This window comes from Anabrus simplex, chromosome 1, assembly GCF_040414725.1.
Source record: "Anabrus simplex isolate iqAnaSimp1 chromosome 1, ASM4041472v1, whole genome shotgun sequence".
Taxonomy (NCBI): Eukaryota; Metazoa; Arthropoda; class Insecta; order Orthoptera; family Tettigoniidae; genus Anabrus; species Anabrus simplex.
In genome coordinates, this window is record NC_090265.1 from 639,166,192 (window position 1) to 639,188,707 (window position 22,516).

Genomic DNA, 22,516 nt, shown 5'->3' on the forward strand with positions numbered 1-22,516 from the left:
GCACCATTACGCGGCAAGTAAAAGTATAAGAATTAAATTTGATCGAGAAATTGAGAATAACCCACGAAAATTCGGGAGATATTGCGACTGGTCTTGGGATCAACCACTGTGTTATGTATAATAATTAGCAAGATAGTATCAATTTTAGAAGAATTTTCCAAAGTAAAACAAAAACGAATATTTGATCCCTTTCTACTGTACGTTCGCATATTGTCGGCTTGTTCAATCACACTACTCCATTCATTGTCGCGGGTAATTTACAACTTCGTTTACTGGTTGTCTACGGAGAAGAGAGAATAAGGAAAAAAGACTGATGCATTTAAAATTTTCGGCAATATTCCTTGCAGAGATTCCTTTCTGCTTTCGACAATCACTTTTCTCCTCGCCTCCAACGTTCAAACAACATTGACTTATCACTAGTGAAAGGATGTTAAGGTGCAGCAGATTTTTCATAGAGATAGGTTAATGTATGCAGTTGGGACATGAAATGAAGCGAAGTAAACAGTTTGTTGCACCTTTTGCACCATTTTTGAGAGATTACTACAATGTTGCCATCATTCTCCTTCCATTTCATGCTTCAGCCCTCCCCCCACCCCACACACACACCTTTTATCTGCGTTTATAATTTTTCTTTCATCGCTTCAACAGATTTCCTCGGGCGAAATTTTATCAAATGCCTCATATGTGCCCTAGACTCAACGGACGCAGAAGCCATCAAGCAGGTCAAACAATTACACAACAACAAAGACCTAGAATTGAAACTCTTTGCAGATCATAGCTGCAATTACCTATTTGCCTGATATGATAGAGAGTTTGGAAGAAGTTTGTGTGTTAGGTAGAACTTTGAAGGATTTGCTAAAGAAAATTCAAAAAATTTGAAGGAAAATCCACATGTGGAAACCTTTGCGACTTTGACTGAACTCTCTTTACGAGTGCTGACAAGATATGCTTCATTGGTTTCTCTACTTGTCGAGTGGAGTTTCCCCTACATATAAGAATCTACTGGGCTCAAAGCGCCAGCGACTTACTGTCAAAATGTTGCGTGCAATCCAATATAGCTTAACAAGTTTAAAATTATTAGAACCCAGTAAAACCTTTTTTGCAACTTTTTGTATGTATTTTCAGAACCTTTTCCCCCCCGTTTTCTGGCCATTCTTTCAACCTTAAAATCCTTCATCTACTTATCACTAGAGACGGGAATTTGCCTATTTGCTTATTTTATTCCTGCGTTCAGAAACGTAGGCTTTTGAGATATAAATCCGTTTTAGGGTCTTTTTAGCTATATTTAGTTGGTTTTATTGTGCCTATAAATGCCTATTTCAGGGGTTCGTGCCTATTTGGAGTATAATTGCCTATTTGATGTCTTTTGGCTGTATTTTTAAAAAGCCGATTTTCTTCCAATGCATTATACTCGACAGAATTAACCTCTCTTTTCTCAATATCTGTTTACCTCATGAACAAAAATGGAAATTCTCAGAAGTCACCAGAAATAGTTCTAGGGAAATTTCCATCAGGAGAAACAAGGAAAAATTTGACCTCGAAGCCTTCAACCCCTCCAACCTCCTAAGACATATGCGAGAACCAGTCAACGTCGAACTATGATGCACAACCCATATGCCCTGTACCTTCCTTTCGATGCGAACTGCTGTACGCGTACGCTTTATGTTCAGAACGTTTTGTGATTATTGTGAAGTGGAAGAAGAAGAAGTGTTTTTGCGGTAATGCCAAAGAAAAATCGTTGAAGTCCTCCTGATTGAAGCAGCGGATCACAGGGGATCCCAATTTCACAACGGATGGAAGGGTAGTCTGTCATGCTTGCTATAAGGAGGTAAGTTTGTTTGTTCCTGTTATCATTTTTGTGATTGAGACCTGTGATCGCATTTCATTGTAGCATATATAGGCCTATTAATTTATGTATTGTGGCAAGTTGTTTTGTTGCAATGCTGCATTAGTCGTGGACTTTCAATAAGTTATACTGCTAAAATGTAAATAATCATTAAATTACTGAACGAGGAGTTAGAACGCCGGTGGTCTCTTGTCCCAGAATGGATGAAAATTAAATCGGTATTTTGAACTGTGATTCATTTTGTATGAAAATATAGATTTACAACTGAAATGCAATTTTTAAAACTCCCTTTAAAAAATCGTGAATTCTATTACACTTCCGTTAAGCCTTCGCGAAACACAGGTTGCAGATCCAATGTAGCCCGGCTAGGAGGATACCACAGCGTGTTTTACAAGGTTGCTAAGACTATCTTCACAAGACCAGGCCAGCGAAAAGACCGTTGGTCTGGATTGGTGAGGTCCGGTTAGTAACCGTTATGCTTGGGAGGCGGGCGGGGGAGGGGGAAACAAAGAGAGTCTGAGGGGCGTATGCTCCCAGGTTAACAAGCCTCTAGCATCCCCTCTAGAGTCTTACTAAATTGTGACAAAAATAAGGTTATGCGCGCATGTCACGACAATTTCAAATTACGCGGTTTTTAATTTTCAACGAGGGTGGCGGCCTTGTGGGCACACATGATGCAGGATTTATTGCTGGCAACATGAAATAGTCTTCATGACAGCTGTCCCGGCTGACCAAAGCTAGTGAATAGAAACAAATAAAATGTTCACAAATCTGAGATTTATAGTGCCTCCGTTTTCATTCTTCTATATATGTAAGAATACTGCAAGGGCCAGCTTGGTGGGTCGTTGGCAAGCATAAAGGATGGATCTCTCTTCTACGCTACTCCGGTATCGATTCACGCCTTTTTTTAATTATATTTTTTACCCGGTGACCTCGACACGATACATATTTCCATGTAAATTACTAATTCCTTTGTTCCCACTTTAAAGTTTTGTACTTCTAGAAACATCATCTCTAATCGTCTTTTTTCTATGAAACAAATGCATGATATATACTAAGCATTATTGACAATTAGGCAAACTGTAGAAATTTAAGATATAGGGAAAATGTAATTTATGTCAATTTTATTGTTTTTCAGATCAAATGTGAGAAAAAACCTCAAAAGATCAACTTAGGAATACTGCGATGCATCTGATACGAGTACAGAAATCTGTATCAACGCAGCCTTTCTACCAATCCACTTTGGGCAGCGGCCAACAACCATTTTCTTCAGACCTATGCACCGCAATGTTGGGAGCTAATATGCCCCTGGATAAACCGGAGCATCTTCATATTTATTTCAACAAGCTGCCGGGAGCAATCACCAAGTTGGAGAAGAGTGGCATGCCCCTGGTGGAGTGATTTAGGATTGTGGAAGAAGTCAGGGGAAGTTGTAATAATTAATTAATGTTATTTACTTTACGTCTCACTAACTACTTTTACGGTTTTCGGAGACTCCGAGGCGCCGGAATTTTGTCGCGCAGGAGTTCTTTTACGTGCCAGTAAATCTACCGACACAAGGCTAACGTATTTGAGCACCTTCAAATATCCCCGGACTGAGCTAGGATCGAACTTGCCAAATTGGGGTCAGAAGGCCAGCGCCTCAACCGTCTGAGCCACTCAGCCCGGCAGAGGGGGGGGGGGGGGTTGACCGAACCTCTGGGAACGCAGCCGCTGTCAGCCAAATAAAACCAGATTAAGTGACTTCATTGAAGTTTTATCCAGTCAATTCACGTGATGTTGGGGGATCTTCCTCTCAGTACAAAAACATTATACATGACAGGAGAACAAGACTGATACCGGAAAACATTGAAACGTTGCTTGTAAATTCTTTTTATAATAAGTGAGTGTGTTATTAAATTATAAGTAATTTTTTCATGCCTATTTTGTTGCCTATTTTACACGTTAGTGCCTATTTAAATGCCTATTTTGGCTAATTTAAGAGCCTATATGCCTGCCTATTTTAACTGTTTTTAGTGCCTATAATTCTCGTCTCTACTTATCACTCATAGTACATTACACATTCACTGACGGAATGCAGTACTAAGCTGAACTCAATCATCAAAGCGCCTATAAGCGTAACTGTAGTGCACCCTATTCAACCATTATTTCAATCCAAAACATAGTACAGTAGAACCTCATTAATCCGGACTAACTGAAGCTCTAGGTTGTCCGAATTAATGAAAGTCGGGATTAAACAAAATAACTTATGAAATGAGCCAAGGTGCATATAGTGCGTCATAATGAAACTCATGCACGATCGTAATTTACAGTATATGTTTCGTTATGAACAGAAAGTTAGGTGATTATATTAGTCACATGTTTATGTGTAATGTAACGTGTATACCTTGTATTGTCACTACTTGTTAGTTACCTTGTCCATAAACTAACACAAATATCTATGGTTCTTTGGTATTATGCTGCTGTTCGAGGTCACAAGGAAACTCGTACAGACCTCGTTGGACAGGTATAAAGACCGTACGTTCGACTGTAAAGTGCAGTACGAAACGCAGAAGACAATTCCAGTCTATTGTCAACCGTTGTGAAGTAAAATCACGTTTCATTGTTTAATAATGAGCCGTCAGAAGGGCCAGTCTTCGAAAGAAGTGAGAGAGTTAATGATTTTTCATTATAAAACAAGAAAATTATTAAGAGAAATTTGCAAAATTGTGAATAGAAGTCATTCAAATGTGCAATGTGTTATACATAGGTATAAAAGTACCAAGTAGATTGAAAATAAGAACAAAGTAAGTCGGAAAAGGATCTTAAATTCCACAGATGAACGTTCAATACTACGAGAGATTAAGAAGAATCCAATGATTAGTACTCCAAAACTTGTTATGATGGTTGAGGAACATACAGGGAAGAGAGCCCATCCAGAAAAAATAGACGCATTATCAGGAAAAGTAATAGGCATGGAAGAATAAGTAGGAAAACCCATTGGTCAACAAACTAGACAGGAAGAAGAGGTTACAGTTTGTTAGACAGCACATGGGAAAAGATTTTGACTTCTGGAAAACGGTACTCTTTGTAGATGAAAGCAAATTCAACGTCTATGGACCACATGGGAAAGTTACTGTCTGGAGAAAACAGAATGAAACGCTAAAACCTACCAATATGCGCCCAAGTTTTAAATACCGTGGAGTATGTGTTAATGTCTGCGGGGTGTATGGCATCTAGCGCGGTAGGGAAGTCGACTTTAATTGACGGGATAATGGATAAACATGTGTATTTGCCTGCTAGCGCTCAAAATCTTCGAATAGATGATAATACAAGTATTATCAGGATAACGACCTCAAGCACAAAGTTCACATCGTGAGAATGTGGCTCTGTATAACAGTCTAAATGTGCTGGAAAAACCTCCTCAAGTCACCAGATTTAAATGTTGTGGCATCACTTAGAATTGGCAATAAGGAAACATAAGATTTCCAACAAAGATGACCTGAAACCAGCTTTACACGAAGAATGGTAGAAAATAAGTCCATCATACTGCGAAAAATTGGTACTATCCATGCCTGCCCATTTGAGATATGTTAGACGAGTCAAGAGATATCCAACAGAATACTAAGTTCGTAGGTGATTGTGTCTTATTCCGAGCTACCACAGTGTGTGTGGGTTTCACTGTGATCTCTTCTTGTGTATGTTTGAGAAAAGCTTTTTAATTTCCTTTGTAGATGAAATATATTTATGTTTATTTAGAATACTGTAGTATTGGTTACAACAGAGCTAGAACGATTTTGAAATAAAAATTATATGTTTGTTGCTAAATGCTCAAAGAAATATTTTGCTGATCTATGAGCTTCATTGTGACTGTATTTAAACACTCAGTTCAGTATAAAGAATGTGTACAGTACGGTATTATAAATTTAAGAAATACAAAGTTTATTTAGAGTACAAGATATAATGTATTATGCCTTAAAAATACAGAAACCGGGCGAGTTGGCCGTGCGTGTAGAGGCGCGCAGCTGTGAGCTTGCATCCGGGAGATAGTGGGTTCGAGTCCCTCTATCGGCAGCCCTGAAAATGGTTTTCCGTGGTTTCCCATTTTCACACCAGGCAAATGCTGGAGCTGTACCTTAATTAAGACCACGGCCGCTTCCTTCCAACTCCCAGGCCTTTCCTATCCCATCGTCGCCATAAGACCTATCTGTGTCGGTGCGACGTAAAGCCCATAGCAAAAAAAAAAAAAAAAAATACAGAATAACTAGTGCAGTACAAAATTAGAACATATCAAGGCACACCTTCATTGACCACACTTGGCACGCTTACTGGTTTGCAGAAACTGCTGATCTTTTGTTGTCTCCTTTGACATTAATATCTTTCATAATTAACTCTCGCAAATGCCCCAAATGTTAGCAATATGCAGATGTTTTCATCGTTGTTATCTTCTACGTAATTAATGACACTGTTTAGATGGTCTTTAATTTCAACAAGTTTTGGCTTAGGGTTAATATTATTATCTGCTTCATCCTGGTCATATTCATCAGTTTCAAAGTTTTCTGCAGCGTTCCCACTTTCAACGATGTCCTCCTCTATTAAAATGTCATAACCTGGATCATGTTCCTCTGTTTCTAGTCACAACTCGAGTGTCTTCCAGTGTTGCTGAATTTTCACCACCTTGGTGGAGGGTGCTGTGAACAACCTCCGCTTCCAATCCAGCCATATCTGGTTCAACTTCTTCATTTATTAAAAGTTTTTCCTACAAGTTAATCAAAGTTGATGGTTTTTTATTATTGACAGCAGACGCGAAATTGAAAATCATGGACCTGAAATTGTAATTATATAATATATAATAATATATTATATTATTATTATTATTATTATTATTATTATTATTATTATTATTATTATTATTATTATTATTATTAAACGGCTGTCCGGATTAAGCGAAGTCCGGACTAATAGGATCCGAATTAATGAGGTTCTACTGTACGTTGGCATATTGTTGGCTTGTTCAATCACACCATCACATTCATTGTCGCGGGTAATTTACAATTTCGTTTACTGGTTGGTTACTCTAAAGAGAGGATGAGGAAGAAAGGCTGTATTTATTGTAGGCTTACCTCAGCATCTGGACGACTATATGTGAAAAGGGTCCACTTTATTACCGTGTGCCATTCTCAGGGATGAACAAGCTATTCGGAGCGGTTATGACCGGCCGTCCCATTTAGGCCAGTTTGTGAAATGTGCGTGTGGCCGGTGTGTGATGACCGCTTACAAGAAAAGATAATGCAGGTCTTATGGGGAAATTAATCGGTTCCAGAGAAAACTGACTGTTTACTGACATGACCGCTAACTGAAGGTGGCTGTTCAGATATGTTTCACTGTAGTATTTATTCGTTCATTACGTTGTTTACATAATTACAGGACTCGGTTTCTTATATACATAACTCTTCTCATAGCGTTAATACTTAAAATAAATTAAACTCCTAACAATCTCTTTCACACATTAACTACATTATTATTGTACATATCAGAATCACACCAATCTCAACAGATTCGTGTCAGGATATTAATATTATCACGTAAGGTGAAAATGTTGTGTGGTAATTTAGAATATTAATTATAAAGGGACGGTAAGGGTGTATTCTGCCCGAAGGCAGGTCTGAACCTCCGCAGAGGTGTGCCTGAGCCGGAGTTTACGTACGGTAGGGTGGCCAGTTCCTTTCTGCTCCTCCATTCCCTTACCCCCACCAACAGCGCGTGGTAACCCATCCAAACCTTGACTACGCCCAATGTTGCTTAACTTCGGAGATCTCACGGGATCCGGTGTTTCAACACGGCTACGGCCGTTGGCGTTTATAGAGAAAATATATATTTAACAATGATACCTGAAGTGCGGATTTGAATATAAGTGTATGATGATCAACAGCCCATGGTGGAGCACCGAGTAGAAATTGAATATGACTACATGATATTTTCATTTCGTTATTTCTTCTACAACAGTTTTATCATCCATGACAAAGAATTTAAGATGCTTCAGACTCATTTTCTGGCTTAATGGAGTAGTTTATAAAGAATCTATAAGGACGTTAAAGAAGTTTGGAATGAATTACAAGAAATTGCGTTTTGTTATTCTAAGTTTCGGTTTGTATAACATACTGTACAGCATTGATACATCTTACTGTGTGTTGAATATTCATGGTTAATGTTCTCAATTATATTTTTGTTCTTGTTAATACTAGGGGACCCGTGCGAGAAATCTCGCATCTTCATAAAGTATGTTGTGGAGTAGCCCACTGGTGAACTACTGGTGAACTAAGGAATACACAAATCAGTACAATATTAGACAGTCTTACTTACCACTTAATGTAATCTCTGATTTTTTAACATTTATGTTATCCACTTGAACGGAAGCAAATACAAGTGCATTATTATACTGACAAATGTTCCGGAAGTAATTTTTGGTTTTACTGTCATTCTTTTCTTAACTGATAATTGCAGCATATTATAATGACATAAAACAGGCGTCCCAGCGGCCAAAATGTGAAGTGGACAACAATGATGGCGCGTACACTGACTGAGCAAATGTCATGGGATAGAGGAGCACTGATACGCAGGTGTGTTGTCTGCGCACCACATGCCCCCTGTGCCAGCGGCAGTTGTATAGGAGACCTTGTGAGCAGTGGCTGTGCATTTGACAGGCGTAACATGGAACGTCGTCGTGAGCTGACACCGTTCGAACGAGGTATGGTGGTCGGTGCCCGACGGATGGGAAGTGCTATTTCGGAAGTGGTGCGGGAATTCGGCTTCACACGATCAACCGTGTCCACGGTGTATCGTGAATGGTTGAATGCGGGTGTCACCGTCCACAACAGACGAACGACCGGCCGTCCAGCCACCCTCGATGACCGTGACCGGCGACATCTGACACGGATTGTCAATAGTGACAGACGGGCAACCATGCAACAAATCACGGCTCCAATCAACACAGGCCGTGCTAGACACGTCTCCCAGTGGACAATCCGTAGGAACATGGGTTCTATGGGGTATGGGAGCCGGCGCCCCACACGGGTGCCATTGTCAACCCAATTTCATCGGGCACAACGACGCGCATTTGTCGCCAGTCACCAGGGATTGGACACTGGAACAATGGCGCATCGTGATATGGTCGGACGAATGACGATTTCAACTGCACCATGCCAATGGAAGGCACTGTGTATGGCGCAGACCACATGAAGCGATGGATCCCGCCTGCCTCGTAGGTGTGGTCCAGGGCACTGGTGTCTGTTATGGTCTGGGGTCCTGGTATGGAATGGGCCCCCTAGTTGTTCTGGAAGAGACTTTGAATGGTACGCGGTATGTTGAGCTGCTCGGAGACCATCTCCGCCCATTTTTGGCCTTCCAGCGCCCAGAAGGTTCTGTGGTGTTTCAAGATGATAACGCGCCGCCACATCGCTCCCACGTCACCCGGGAATGGTTCCAGGAACATCCAGCGGAGGTCCAACGACTGCCATGGCCACCCAGGAACCACGATATGAACCATATCGAGCATATCTGGGATGTCCTGGAACGCAAGCTCCGTGCCATGGATCCTGCACCCACGAACAGACCAGCATTGGCGGGCGCTCTGCAAACGATTTGGTGTCAGCTGCGTCCAGAGGACTACCAGGGACTTGTCGACTCACTTCCATGGCGTCTCACTGCAGTTCGCAGGGCCAGAGGAGGCCCCACACGCTATTAGGTGACTATCCCATGACATTTGCTAAGTCAGTGTATTTTAATACATCAACAGTTTTTGCAAATCGCACACTTCGTACAATTTTTAAACCCATTTTAAAAATAAATGATCGATATTTATAAAATGAAAGTGCAATTCGTCACTGGTAATGTCTACTCTCTTTCTTTTGAATGCTCATTTGTCACGATTGGTTAGTTGTGAGCGCCGCAAAAGGGATCTACACTGCCGAAATAATATCTATATATTTCAAGATCATACAGCTGTTTTATATTAAATATATTCGCTTCAGCGTATAATTGAACACTTGGGTATAATATTACTTTCTGGTACTTTAACCCTAATACAAAGTTTTGAAGAACTTGTGTTATATTGAATACGTTTATGTAAGCTTCTCCCAAGTCAGTATTCCGTAGCTTAGAATATACTGAGCCAAAACGTAATAAACCTCTCTTAACAATTTCATACTTGCTATGTATTTTAAAATGTGAAATATATAAACAGTTCTTCTGGGTTTCTTCCGTAAACCGATAACATTATTTTTCCATTTCATGCTCGCGCCATTTAATAATCCCAAATACGTAACATTACTTACTTTATAAATGTTGTACCAGTTTCAATTAAATTTCATCATGCTATTTGCTTTACGTCGCACCGACACAGGTCTTATGCCAACGATGGGATAGGAAAGACCTATGAATTGGAAGGAAGCGGCCGTGGCCTTAATTAAGGTACAGCCCTAGCATTTGCTTGGTGTGAAAATGGGAAACTACGGAAAACCATCTTCAGAGCTGCCGACAGTGGGGCTCGAACCCACTATCTCCCGATTACTGGATACTAGCCGCACTTTAGCGACTGCAGTTATCGAACTCGGTATCAATTAAATTTATAGTTTATGTTGTGTACAGTCAAATTAAAAACCGGGCGAACTGGCCGTGCGGTTAGGGGCGCGCAACTGTGAGCTTGCATCCGGGAGATAGTGGATTCGAACTCCACTGTCGGCAGCCCTGAAGATGGTTTTCTGTGGTTTCCCATGTTCACACCAGGCAGATGCTGGAGCTGTAACTTAATTAAGGCCACGGCCGCTTCCTTCCCACTCCTAGCCCTTTCCTATACCATCGTCGCCATAAGACCGATCAGTGTCGGTGCGACGTAAATCAACTAGCAAAAAAAAAAAAAAAAAAAAACAACCTAAAATCATTCCTTGTATTGAAAAATTCATAAATTTTGTCTGTTAATGTTTAAGAACAATTCATGATTATTCGCTACGGGACGAGATTCCAGCTATTATCCTCAATGTAAATAACTGTATCGTCTGCGTATGTTGCAATGTGCGTGTGTTCGTCGTTTGCTACTGTTTTCTCTGTCATAAATATAATAATAATAATAATAATAATAATAATAATAATAATAATAATAATAATAATATACGATCTTTATCAGACAATTGAGATATGCCCATCTTGACCGCCGAACTGGGACAACGCATGTGGACTTACGTCAACGCTTCCCTTGTGGTCATATTGGAGTTTAATGATGGTACAGGTGCAGTGTTTCGTTGTCAACGAGACCTAACACTTGTAAAGTGAAGTCTGTCGACTGAAAAAGACTAACTCAACTGTTCTCGCAAACTAACTGGAGGAGATTTCATCTCTGCTTGTAGACAAGCAATTAGGCAGGTTCATGCACGAGTGAGAGTGCACTATCCGTGAAACCTCACTGTGCAGGCGAAGGAGGAGTGTGGGCTATGTAACGGGCTACTACACATCATAATTTTGCAGTGGGTTCCACCATCCGTAATCGTATACGCCATAAAAGTAACACACTTTCTGGTATTTTGAGTGTCTCTACCTGAGGTGTATGGCACTTCTTTACGCTCCCAGAAATTATGTACTAGTGAATGCAGCCATCAACTGAACAGGCCGGGCTGAGTAGCTCAGATGGTGCTAGCTGTATGAGCCTATTGATGTTCGATCCCGGCTCAGGTCGGTGATATTTGAAGGTGCTCAAATACCGTACATCAGACTCAAGTTGGTAAAGTCTTGAGTCTTCAGCCCGAAGCTGCCTACCTGATGGCCTTGATCGCTAAGGCGTCAAGTCTTTAAGGTCTGACACCGTGGTTAGCCGGTTCGATTCCCGATGGTGGACAAAATGTTCACCATCAGAATGTTGGCCGGCAGGGTCAGAGAGATCGAGGTATACGATTTATATTCAACAGATTGCGTGCCTAAAGTCTGAATTAAATTAAAGATATGGGACAAGGACATTTGACGCTTTTGCGGGTGATGGTGACGTTAAAACTCGAGCAGACCCCTTGGTGTTATTCGACAGGAATAGGCTATGTGCCGGGTTTCAGCTTCTCCCTATCTCATCCTCATCATCGCTTCACAATCAGACGCGCAGGTCGCCCATGGGAGTCAAATAAAAGACCTGCACCGGGCGAACCGAACATGCCCTCGGACATCTCGGCATTAAAAGCCACACACTTAGTTAAATTAATTAATTAATCAAATACAATTACAATCGTACAACGTGTCATTGCTATTAATGCCTTTGATGCTCCACATTCCATTTAAAAGTGCAGCTAAAATTACTATTTGTTAAATACGTAAATATAATTTTACGGCAGAGTGACTATTACCATTAAGTAGGCCTATATGTCATTGATCAGAATGAGATATTGTTTTAAAGACAGCATAAAGACTCAATATATGCAGTCGCACAATGAATTGACTTAACTGTGTAGGATGAACGCACAGATTGTCAGTTTCTATTACGTGTGTTATCATTAGTTTACGTTCGTGTGCGAGTGAGTGAGTGTGCGTATTTGAACATCGGCGGATTTATTCATTGCTATGCTCAGGTAAGCTCATCTTGTTTCGTTTACCTATTATACGTTTACATGGAGTGGGTTACTGTGGACACGTCCTAGTTCGTGAATCATGTGCAACGGCTGAGTGGTTAATGAGTGGTCCTGAGAGTCGGGATACCAGTTGCTATGGAATGGGAGTGGGCATCTCGGACATATTCTGAGTCATGGCCCTCCTCCTACTCAGACGGCTAGGACTGACTATACAATCCACCGATGGTCCCTAACCCGTTACAGGAGAGATCGTCCCTGGGGCTACGTGTAAGTAGGGCGGCATGCTGCTTCACAGAATTTACCGAGCTCAGAACATTTTTAGCAAGCCTCGGACCTATGAGGCTAACGGAGTCCCACTTCCATCCCACCATCGCCATAAGACCTATCTGTTTCGGTGCAACGTAAAGCAAGTTGCCAAGTAAAAAAAAAAAAAAAAAAACATAACGCAGGATGTCATTTCATCAGATATAAAGGGCATATTTCATATTCCTTAAGTCACGCCGAATAAAAATAAAATTAATTTGAAAATATACGCAAGTACCAAGCTATATAGCCGTTGCACCTGAAAATATTGCTATATAAGAATGTTGTCGAAGTACTGACACGCGGCATATACATCATTATGAACGATAACACTAGCCAACATGATTTTGCAGTAACATAGAAAATATGTAATTCTTATGGAAATCGCTGCCCTGATTCCGAAAATGATGCTATTTCTTTCCTATCACGTCTAGTTTTGACGCTATTCGGTGTTTTAGTATCTGCATTAATTCGTAAGATGTAATGTTGAGAGATGTTCACGCGCAACTTTTTTTTACAATACAATTATGTGATTTGATTTGTTATTGAAACAGACTTTCAACGTATTAGGTCGTGTTACGTACATGTAGTACGTGTTGAAGAGATGTTAAGTACAGAATAAAAATGGCCAGCCGGACACCAGTGGGATCCGAACCCACAACCTCTCGATTTCGATTACAATGCGGTCGTGACAATTCAATATTCATTGATTTGTTATTGTTTGCATTTTATTATAGGTTTATTGCTGTCTAAATTTTAATTTTGTAGTTGGGGATTTCCTGGTAAATTCATAACAAACTCCCCCAGATACACATTATACCGCGAGGTATGTAGGATTGAAGATAGGACAGTTGAGAGTTTGTCTTTCATCTTAGACCACTTGAATAAACAGACGTGTTAAAAACCCCAGCCTTTATGCAATGTTTATGATGGACTGATAAAGCAGTTTCCTTTCAAAGATAACAGTCCGAAAGTATTATACTCAAGAAGATGAACTTGTATTTTGTACGGATGTTTCAAATCTTCTACGACGATTGGGAGAGAAAGAGTATGATCCTAGTAACTGGCGTGTTTTTATTGACTCTTCCAAAATAAGTTTAAAGGCTGTTTTGCTTCATAATACAAGTGTTCTGGCATCCGTCCACTTGCACACTCCACAAAAATGTCTGAAACATACGAGACCGTACAGTTGGTGCTTGAAAAAATTAAATATAATGAGCATGGGTGGCAAATTTGCGGTGATTTGAAGATCATTGAATTGTTGCTGGGACAACAAAAGGGCTATACAAAACTTCCCTGTTTCCTATGCGAATGGAATAGCATGGCACGGGATAAACATTGGGATACAGTGAATTGGACAGAAAGGAAACAACTACAACCAGAATCCAAAAAGTCTTGAATATAAGTCTTATTGACCGTGAAAAAAATTCTACTTCCATCCTTGCACATCAAATTTGGATTGATGAAACTGTATGTCGAGGCATTAGATAAAAGTAGCCCATGCTTCCAATATTTATCCACTAAATTTCCCTCATTATTAGATGCAAAAATCAAAGGCGTATTTGATGGACCACAGATTCGTAAACAAATGAAGGACAAAATTTTCACAGACACGATGACCAAAATTGAGAAAGAGGCATGGAACGCATTCGAAGATGTAGTGACTAAATTCTTGGCAACATTAAGGACCCTCAATACAAAGAAATTCTAAGGAAAATGTTGGTAAAGTTTAAGGAACTCGGTTGTAATATGAGCCTTAAGCTTCATTTCTTGGCCTCGCATCTGGATTATTTCCCTCCAAATTTAGGAGCTGTCAGTGAAGAACAAGGTGAAAGGTTTCACCAGGATCTCAGAGATGCAGAACGACGCTATCAGGGACGTTGGGATGTGAATATGATGGCTGATTACTGTTGGTCGATTGCACGAGACGACCCTTCTAGAGATCATTCAAGAACTTCAAAAACCCGGAAATTCCACGGAAAACGGGAAAAGACGGAGGTATGAATCTAACCTGCACATAATGTAAGTAACAAAACTATGTAATTTTTATTCAAGGTACGGTTTTATTAATTTAAAAGCAACTGTACAGTCGAAACTAAATAGGCGCTTTATGCTTCAGTTTCACGAATTTCAATATACATTAAAAATATAATACATACTATCTACTTGCTTACAAAGCAGCATTTATGTGTATTCAATGCATGCAAAATATGATTACGTTTTGCAAGCTGAAATTTACATTAATACATCAAATTTAATCAAAATTCCCACCAAACCAGACGTGATTCGCCAAAACTATTTTTTCCCCTCGAATTCTGCGTTAAAAAATTCATAAAACCCACCTAGTTTCGTTTCTACCGCACAAAAAAAGTTTTATTTTGCAGGCTAGTGTAATTCTTTGATAGACATTCGCACAATAATGAACCTTAGATAATTAAACCGTACAGGCCATAGTTCTAAGCTGAAAGGTTTCACACGATTTTTCTGGGCACCACACAATGATTGCAAGAATGTTCATTTCTTTTTTGGTGATTTTCCTAAAGAGCAATTCAGTAAATTGATCGAAATCTATGGAAAATATTTTGCTACAGTACGACTAAAATGTGAAATGAGCGCAAAGTTCACTTCTGAACACTTCAAAGATAAGACTGTGGCACAAATAAAGAAGTTCCTATTGACCAGTGGTCTCCATAGTGGTCTTCGTGAGCTTTATAAATTGTGTACATTGGCTCTTCCGCCCGCAATGTTTGAAGTCAAAGTCTATAGTGGGGATGGAGGCACATTCGTGCATGTGGGGCGATGCCCTTTCTCCATTCACCATCCTGAATTGTACCTACAATTTATGGAAAATAAATAATAATAATAATAATAATAATAATAATAATAATAATAATAATAATAATAATAATAATAATAATATCGCCTCCGTGGCTCAGACGGCAGCGCGTCGGCCTCTCACCGCTGGATACCGTGGTTCAAATCCCGGTCACTCCATGTGAGATTTGTGCTGGACAAAGCGGAGGCGGGACAGGATTTTCTCCGGGTACTCCGGTTTTCCCTGTCATCTTTCATTCCAGCAACACTCTCCATTCTCATTTCATTGCATCTATCATTCATTAATAAATCACTTTGGGAGTGGCGACCCCATCGTACTAACAGCCTATATCTGCTTCATTCATTACATCCCTGACCCGGTCAATGACTGGAAAACAGGTTGTAGGTTTTCATTTTCATTTTCAATAATAATAATAATAATAATAATAATAATAATAATGATAGAGAAGGATCTTGTTGAGTTGAAAGCATGTGAGGACTTCTACAATGACGTCACTAAGGAACTCTGAAAAAAGAATCGTAGGGTCGAATTCACCTACATGTAATTAGGGTGAGTAGAATTGGAATTTACTAAATTCATTGTGCTACTGCATGGTTAGTAGTTGCATGCCTCCGTGGGGAATCCAGGATACGCCACTGAATTTACTAAATACATTGTGCTACTGCATGGTTAGTAGTTGCATGCTTCCGTGGGGAATCCAGGATACGCCACTGATGAATATGTATGTATATATTATTAGTTTTCCTGTAATGTTGGTAGACGAGTCTCTCTCTTCTGTCAATAACTCCCATTCCTCACCTCCAGTCTTAGCCCAACTCTTATCCTTTCCTTACCCTACGGCAACGGGTTCCATTTTGATAATACATCTGAGGCTTTTGTACTGTTGTCCGTTTAGCACTATTAGTTGCCGTCGTCGGAGGCCTGGGTTTGATTTTCGGTAGGTACTGCCAGAGATTTAAGAATGGCAGGAGGGCTGATAAGTGGTTATTAAATGGTACTCGCAGCTCATCTCTATTGGGAGTGCGCTTGAAAAGAGCTGCACCACCTCGGTGTGAGAACATGAGTTTACTTGAGTTAAATTCACTAAAGTGAGATCATCGCAGCTCATCTTGTAGAATTACAGGCTATTTTCGAAATTAATACGGTACATTGTGTTGGCATATCGGAAAGGTTGACTGCGTAAAGATTTACGGTTTTCTGCAGTAAATCTCGAGGAATAATCGCTCGTACGACATGACCGCACTGACAGACAAGGAGGTGAAATAGATTTTTAACTACAGGAGTGATTTAAAATGTAAGATAATTTTCACCTTAGATCCAAGGCTTCCTTTGCGACCTGAGCATATGTCTGTTGAACTCAATTGTAATAAGAAAATATCAATAGGAATTATTTGAGGTGCCTAGTATCAAACATGGACAAAAGCCATTTTGTTAATTTTTCAGTAGAGCCACATTTTCGCTTCTCTGTGTTAAACCTCCGTTATATGCATAAAAAAAATGTGTGTCATATTTCCAGCCTTATGAACAAGAAAATCATGGTGGACACTTCGGAATTTCAGTTTAAGTCAGTGTAAAACACGTTCAAATATGACGATGTCCATTTCTGAAACCGAGATTGGCTTTTGTCCATTTTTGATACAAACATCCGTGTAATTGTCCACTTTTGAAACGAACTATCCCAATATTTGGAAAAAAGTTGCAGGATGACACGGAAGTAAACTTCCATTTTAAAAGAAATATAATTAAAATATGAAAGTAATAAGGCTATCCTTATACTTTGTTGACATTTTTAACATTCATTTCCGTTTTTACTTCACTGTATTTCTGGGCAAATAACCTCTGGTTCATCACAAGAGTCTTCAAAACAATCACATTCATAAATAATCATTAATAGCTTGTTCATTTTCACTACAAATGTTCTTATTGATGACTTCGATATACCACTTAAGAGAAGCATTAATTCCCTATATTTTCCAAAGTGCTTTCCTAGTAATATATCAACATCTTTAAGTGTCTGTGGGTTTACATTCATGCCAATATCAGAAGTAAAGGATTCATTAACATTAGACTTACCTGTCCTGCTTTCGTGTTCTTACGCTCAATACCTGTTTCCAAATAGTAGCCTACCTCACCTTTAACTACAACATTGCCTCTTTTCGTGCTCCTGAGTACAATTCTTCTACACTGTGAAATCTTGAAATGAAGTTGACTAGCAGATTTCAGATAAATCTGTGCTTGTTCTTTCCAATTCAGTGGTTCCAAGGTTTGTCCAATCACCTTCACTGTGCCGTACATTTTGAACACCTCAAGATATTCATCAGGACTTACTATGGTCGTCATCTTATTAAGGTCTTTCTCAATGAGTCCAAAAATCCTATCTGAAGGCAAATATGAGTGTCCAGTAACTGGAAATACCAGTTTTAATTTGTCAACAGAGGATGGCGCATACATTGTAAGCCACTTTGCACACACTTCGCCAACATATTACTGTTTTTATTTTGGCCGGCGCAGCCATCAGACTGAAGTGAAGCCTTGTAAATCATTAGATCGTAACTCATTGACAACCGCTGATGCTATTTCGTTTGATGATTTCTTTCCCTCATTCTCCAGCCACGTATGAACAGACACATTATTAGGGCGCAGTTTGCTTTGAGATGTGCCTATTACAACAGACTGATTGTAACAGTAGAGTTGTCTGGAATAATAAGCCGACTGATCACTTAATTTCGGCAAAACGAGGTTCTTTTGGCAATCATAGGACATTAAAATACAGTCCTCCTCTTTTTTTTCCTTAAGATGTCGATAAAATTCTCTGGTCGCCATGACAGTTTGATGTCACTTGTAGCAATATGATTGGCTGAAACGTTCATGTCCGTTTTTGATACAAACTACGTCTGGAGGTGTCCGATTATGAAAGAAACTGCATATTTCTATGTTAAAAATAACGTACAAATATTCGTTTATGAAAGACACGGACCACTAATTCAGAAAGAGCATTAAAAATGCTATAAGGATCAATCCTTAACTCAATTTTGATATAGGTGGCGCAGGTCCATGTTTGATATTAGGCACCTCATTTATAAGCCACCTATATTAGACAAGCGGGTGACTTCGAAGTTGTTTTAACAAACCTCATCTCGGTCTACGTCCGACTAGTTGGCTGAACGGTCAGCGTACTGGCCTTCGGTCCAGAGGGTCCCGGGTTCGATTCTCGGCCGGGTCGGGGATTTTAACCTTCATTGGTTAATTCCACTGGCCCGGGGGCTGGGTGTTTGTGCTGTCCCCAACATCCCTGCAACTCACACACCACACATTACACTATCCTCCATCACAATAACACGCAGTTACCTACACATGGCAGATGCCGCCCACCCTCATCGGAGGGTCTGCCTTACAAGGGCTGCACTCGGCTAGAAATAGCCACACGAAATTAAAAACTCTCGGTCTACGAAGATGTCATACTTATGAATAAATTTACGAACTTATTAACATCGGACAAATCGTGCAATTTGTTCCACGCTCGGAGTATGAAAATCATACTGCTTAACGCCACGAACCACGTCAACTACTCTGATGAAACGACCTTATAATTAATCGTATAATTGGAAATCAGTTCCAAAAGTCATTAAGCATGGACAGATCCCAGCTCCTGGCATGTAATGTACTTACGTTACTTGATCGAGTACCGAAGTATAAAGCGCGCTACGTTATTTTAACGTTAGGGTAAGCTTAGCAAATATGGGCACCAGAAGATGTATCCTAAAAAAGGAGCACTAAAACAACTTCCATTTTCCTGGTAAAAAATCCTTGAAAACTTAAAACCATTTCCATTCTAATGAAGCTTGAACCAGCCTCCAATCCATAGTGGTTTACGTACTGTGCAGCTTCGCAGCAAACCCTGCAACTACCCATATTTGCCCAACTCTTAAGGTAATATGGGCATATTTGTCGGGAATATGGGCACAAGTTATCAAGTGATAATTAGAGTAACATACATGATTACATTCCTTTTATATTATAACAAGGTGGTTTATTGAACATGCATATATGAAAAAGGGGTAAATATATATTATAATTAAGCACTGACAATGAACAAATGCTACCAAGGGAGTAGAACTAATACTATTACAGTATTAAGTTATCAACTAGGAGTCACTTGTACTGCACTAGAAAATGTAAATAACATAAAACTGACTCAAATTGTGTGCAATATAAAAAGAAAAAGTATTAATCTAACAAAACTAATCACATGAGAGCATTCTAAGTCATAAATATTGACAAAGTTTTATTAACTACACTCGTCGAAATAGAAAGAGTCACCTTCCATCTCTACGCAGTCCTCATGGAACCACGTAACACATGAACCACAACACTTAGTCCACTTCTGCCCTTCATTTTCATCATAATAATTCCCCTTATGCACAGGACAAATACAGGGAACTGTGTTGCTCTTTATGGATTTACGCTTTGCCGCTATACCTTCTTTACTGCCTCCCGCGATAGGCAGCCAGACCTTTTTCACTAGTAAGTTCTCTTGCAGAACACTGACGTCTTTCCCAGTTGCTAGTCGTCATCTTCAGTTCTGGAAATGGACTAATTTCCTTAAAAAGGGCTAGGTACTGCTCTCACTGGCGAAGAGAAAGGGACAGATGAAGAAAGTTAGGATGGTCCATGAACGGACCTTCCATCCGGAAGATAGTGGGTTCGAATCGCACTGTCAGCAGCCCTGAAGTTGGTTTTCCATGGTTTCCCATCTTCACACCAGGCAAATGCTGGGGCTATACCTTAATTAAGGCCACAGCTGCTGTGTCGGTGTGACGTAAAGCCACTAGCAGAAAGAAAAAGGATGAAGGGGATTTGACCTTTGTTATTGCCATTGTTGCTTCTTGTTACGATTTAGAAATGCAGTTTTATTAGGCATATTTCCTGCCCTCACCCTGCTCATTGCTTCAAAAGCAAACCACTTTGAAGCATAAACTTTGTCCGCTCCCGCCCCCAGCTTCTGACTTTTCTGAACATTTTGCAATTCTCGACTGTACTGGGAGGGAGGGACGCTAGTTCTTTTTCGATGCACTCGCGGGAATAATTATAGATAATTTCGAGTTCCTGGAAACTGTCGGCTTTCTTCGCTTTCTCTCTGTATTCCTTTGATCGGACAACCCACAAACAAGGCCTTTCTATTATATCATTAATTAAGTCCAGAGTAATCTCCTTGCTCCACTCCATTTCTGACTAGAAATTTTAGTAGCGGTGTAGTGCAGAGAGAATGACATACGTGCGCGTACAGTATTTGTAGCTTATAACAAAGAGAATGAGTGTTGCGTAGTGTTGTAACTATAATCCTACTTCACGAGAAGCACGTCCAGCACCACCTGGCACGTCGTTTGCGTCGTTAAGGCTATCTATTGGTATGGAAACGGCATGGAAGTTTTCGAAGCTGTGCCGACATCTCACGAACGACGAATTGACTTGACATGTTTTCCACTTGGAGCTCTACATTCTGAGTTAACATGCAAAATCAATTGGAAGACACAATCACAATATACATGTCAATTGTGACATGTTAAATTTAACATGTTGGTGTTAAATGTTAATCAGTGGAGACCGACCTAATGAGGAACATGCTCCGAAGAGGCAGGTCAGGTAAGATTTACCTGTCCCTCTTCTCCGTGGCCTACGACCGAGATAAGATCTGCTATGTCCAGCCGCGGCAGTTGGTAGACTGCACAGACGTACATGCCACAAAAAGGACGTTAAGCAATACACGAAATTTTGGAATAAAGTTAAACAGTTAATTAGAAACGGTAAATGCCACTACTTTCAGCAGTTAGCGGCGAATAATAATTTAACCCAAACGCGCTAGAAGAGACGATCTTTAGGCATAGGCAGAGCCATAGATCAGCATATTCTCACTATGTATCTATAGGCCTGTACGTTAAATTAGGGGTTTGCAACTGGCGGCCCGCAAGGCTACATTTTGCGGCTCACGAACACTTTTCGAAGAAAAGAAACATAAATAGAAATACGAAGAAAATTTACGAAAAATGTTTCATAGCTCGTTCGAAAAATGTATTAATTTTCGTAACTATTGCAATAGTGGTGATTCAGTGATTTGATTGATTGATTGATTGATTGATTGATTGATTGATTGATTGATTGATTGATTGATTGATTGATTGATTGATTGATTGATTGATTGATTGATTGATTGATTGATTGATTGATTGATTGATTGAAAGTGAGTGTGTTTTTCTTTCTATGAAATTCATTAAACAGTACAGAAGTCGACTTGCAGATTTTTCCTTGCTCCACCATATGAGATTAGCAACAAGACAGCTGGAGGTGGACACTCGTTCATTGGTAGACGCAGCTGATCCATCAAGTACTACCACTAAATTCTCCGTTTCGAAGTTTTTTATTTTGACTACATTATTAATTTCACTTTGTCGTTAGGTCTTTTTTTTTTCTTTTTGCCATTTGTCGCAATTCATTTAAATAAACCGGCATTATTGAGTGCTCTTCTTCAAAATTAAATGCTTCTGCGTAGCCTATAATAATTTTCGTTTATTTTTAGTACCACTCTTTTATGCAATTATAATTAAAATTATAAAACTTTCGTTTCAATTGACATATGCATGTAATTTCATACTGCTGCCTCTATTGTATTTGCAGAATTTTACGAAAATTGACTTATTATTAAAGTGCTGCCCGCGATCATGGCTAAGGTTTCCAATGTGGCTCTCTAGCCCTTACAAATTGGAAACCTCTGCGTTAAATAATTTTTTTTCTCAGCCTGTTCCAATAGCCTACCTGTCAACCCCATAAGCTCCGCTTGCCGCCCGAGCGCGACCAGTTCTCTTTCCGCACCGTTAGCGTAAATTATGTTAAACGTGTGCTGAATCTCACTTCCGATGCGATAGGGTTCGAAAGTTTAAGACCTAAAGAAGTACA

General features: G+C 39.8%; 1 protein-coding gene across 1 annotated transcript in view; it reads right to left on the bottom strand.

Moving 5' to 3' along the window:
• Positions 1–21,303, bottom strand: part of LOC136884466 (uncharacterized) — a 63,117-nt gene extending 41,814 nt beyond the window's left edge. The window contains exon 1 of the mRNA XM_068229563.1: positions 21,220–21,303. Within this exon, the coding sequence (XP_068085664.1) occupies positions 21,220–21,303 (84 nt within the window). The remainder of the gene's footprint in view (positions 1–21,219) is intronic.
• Between the last annotated feature and the right edge of the window lie 1,213 nt (positions 21,304–22,516).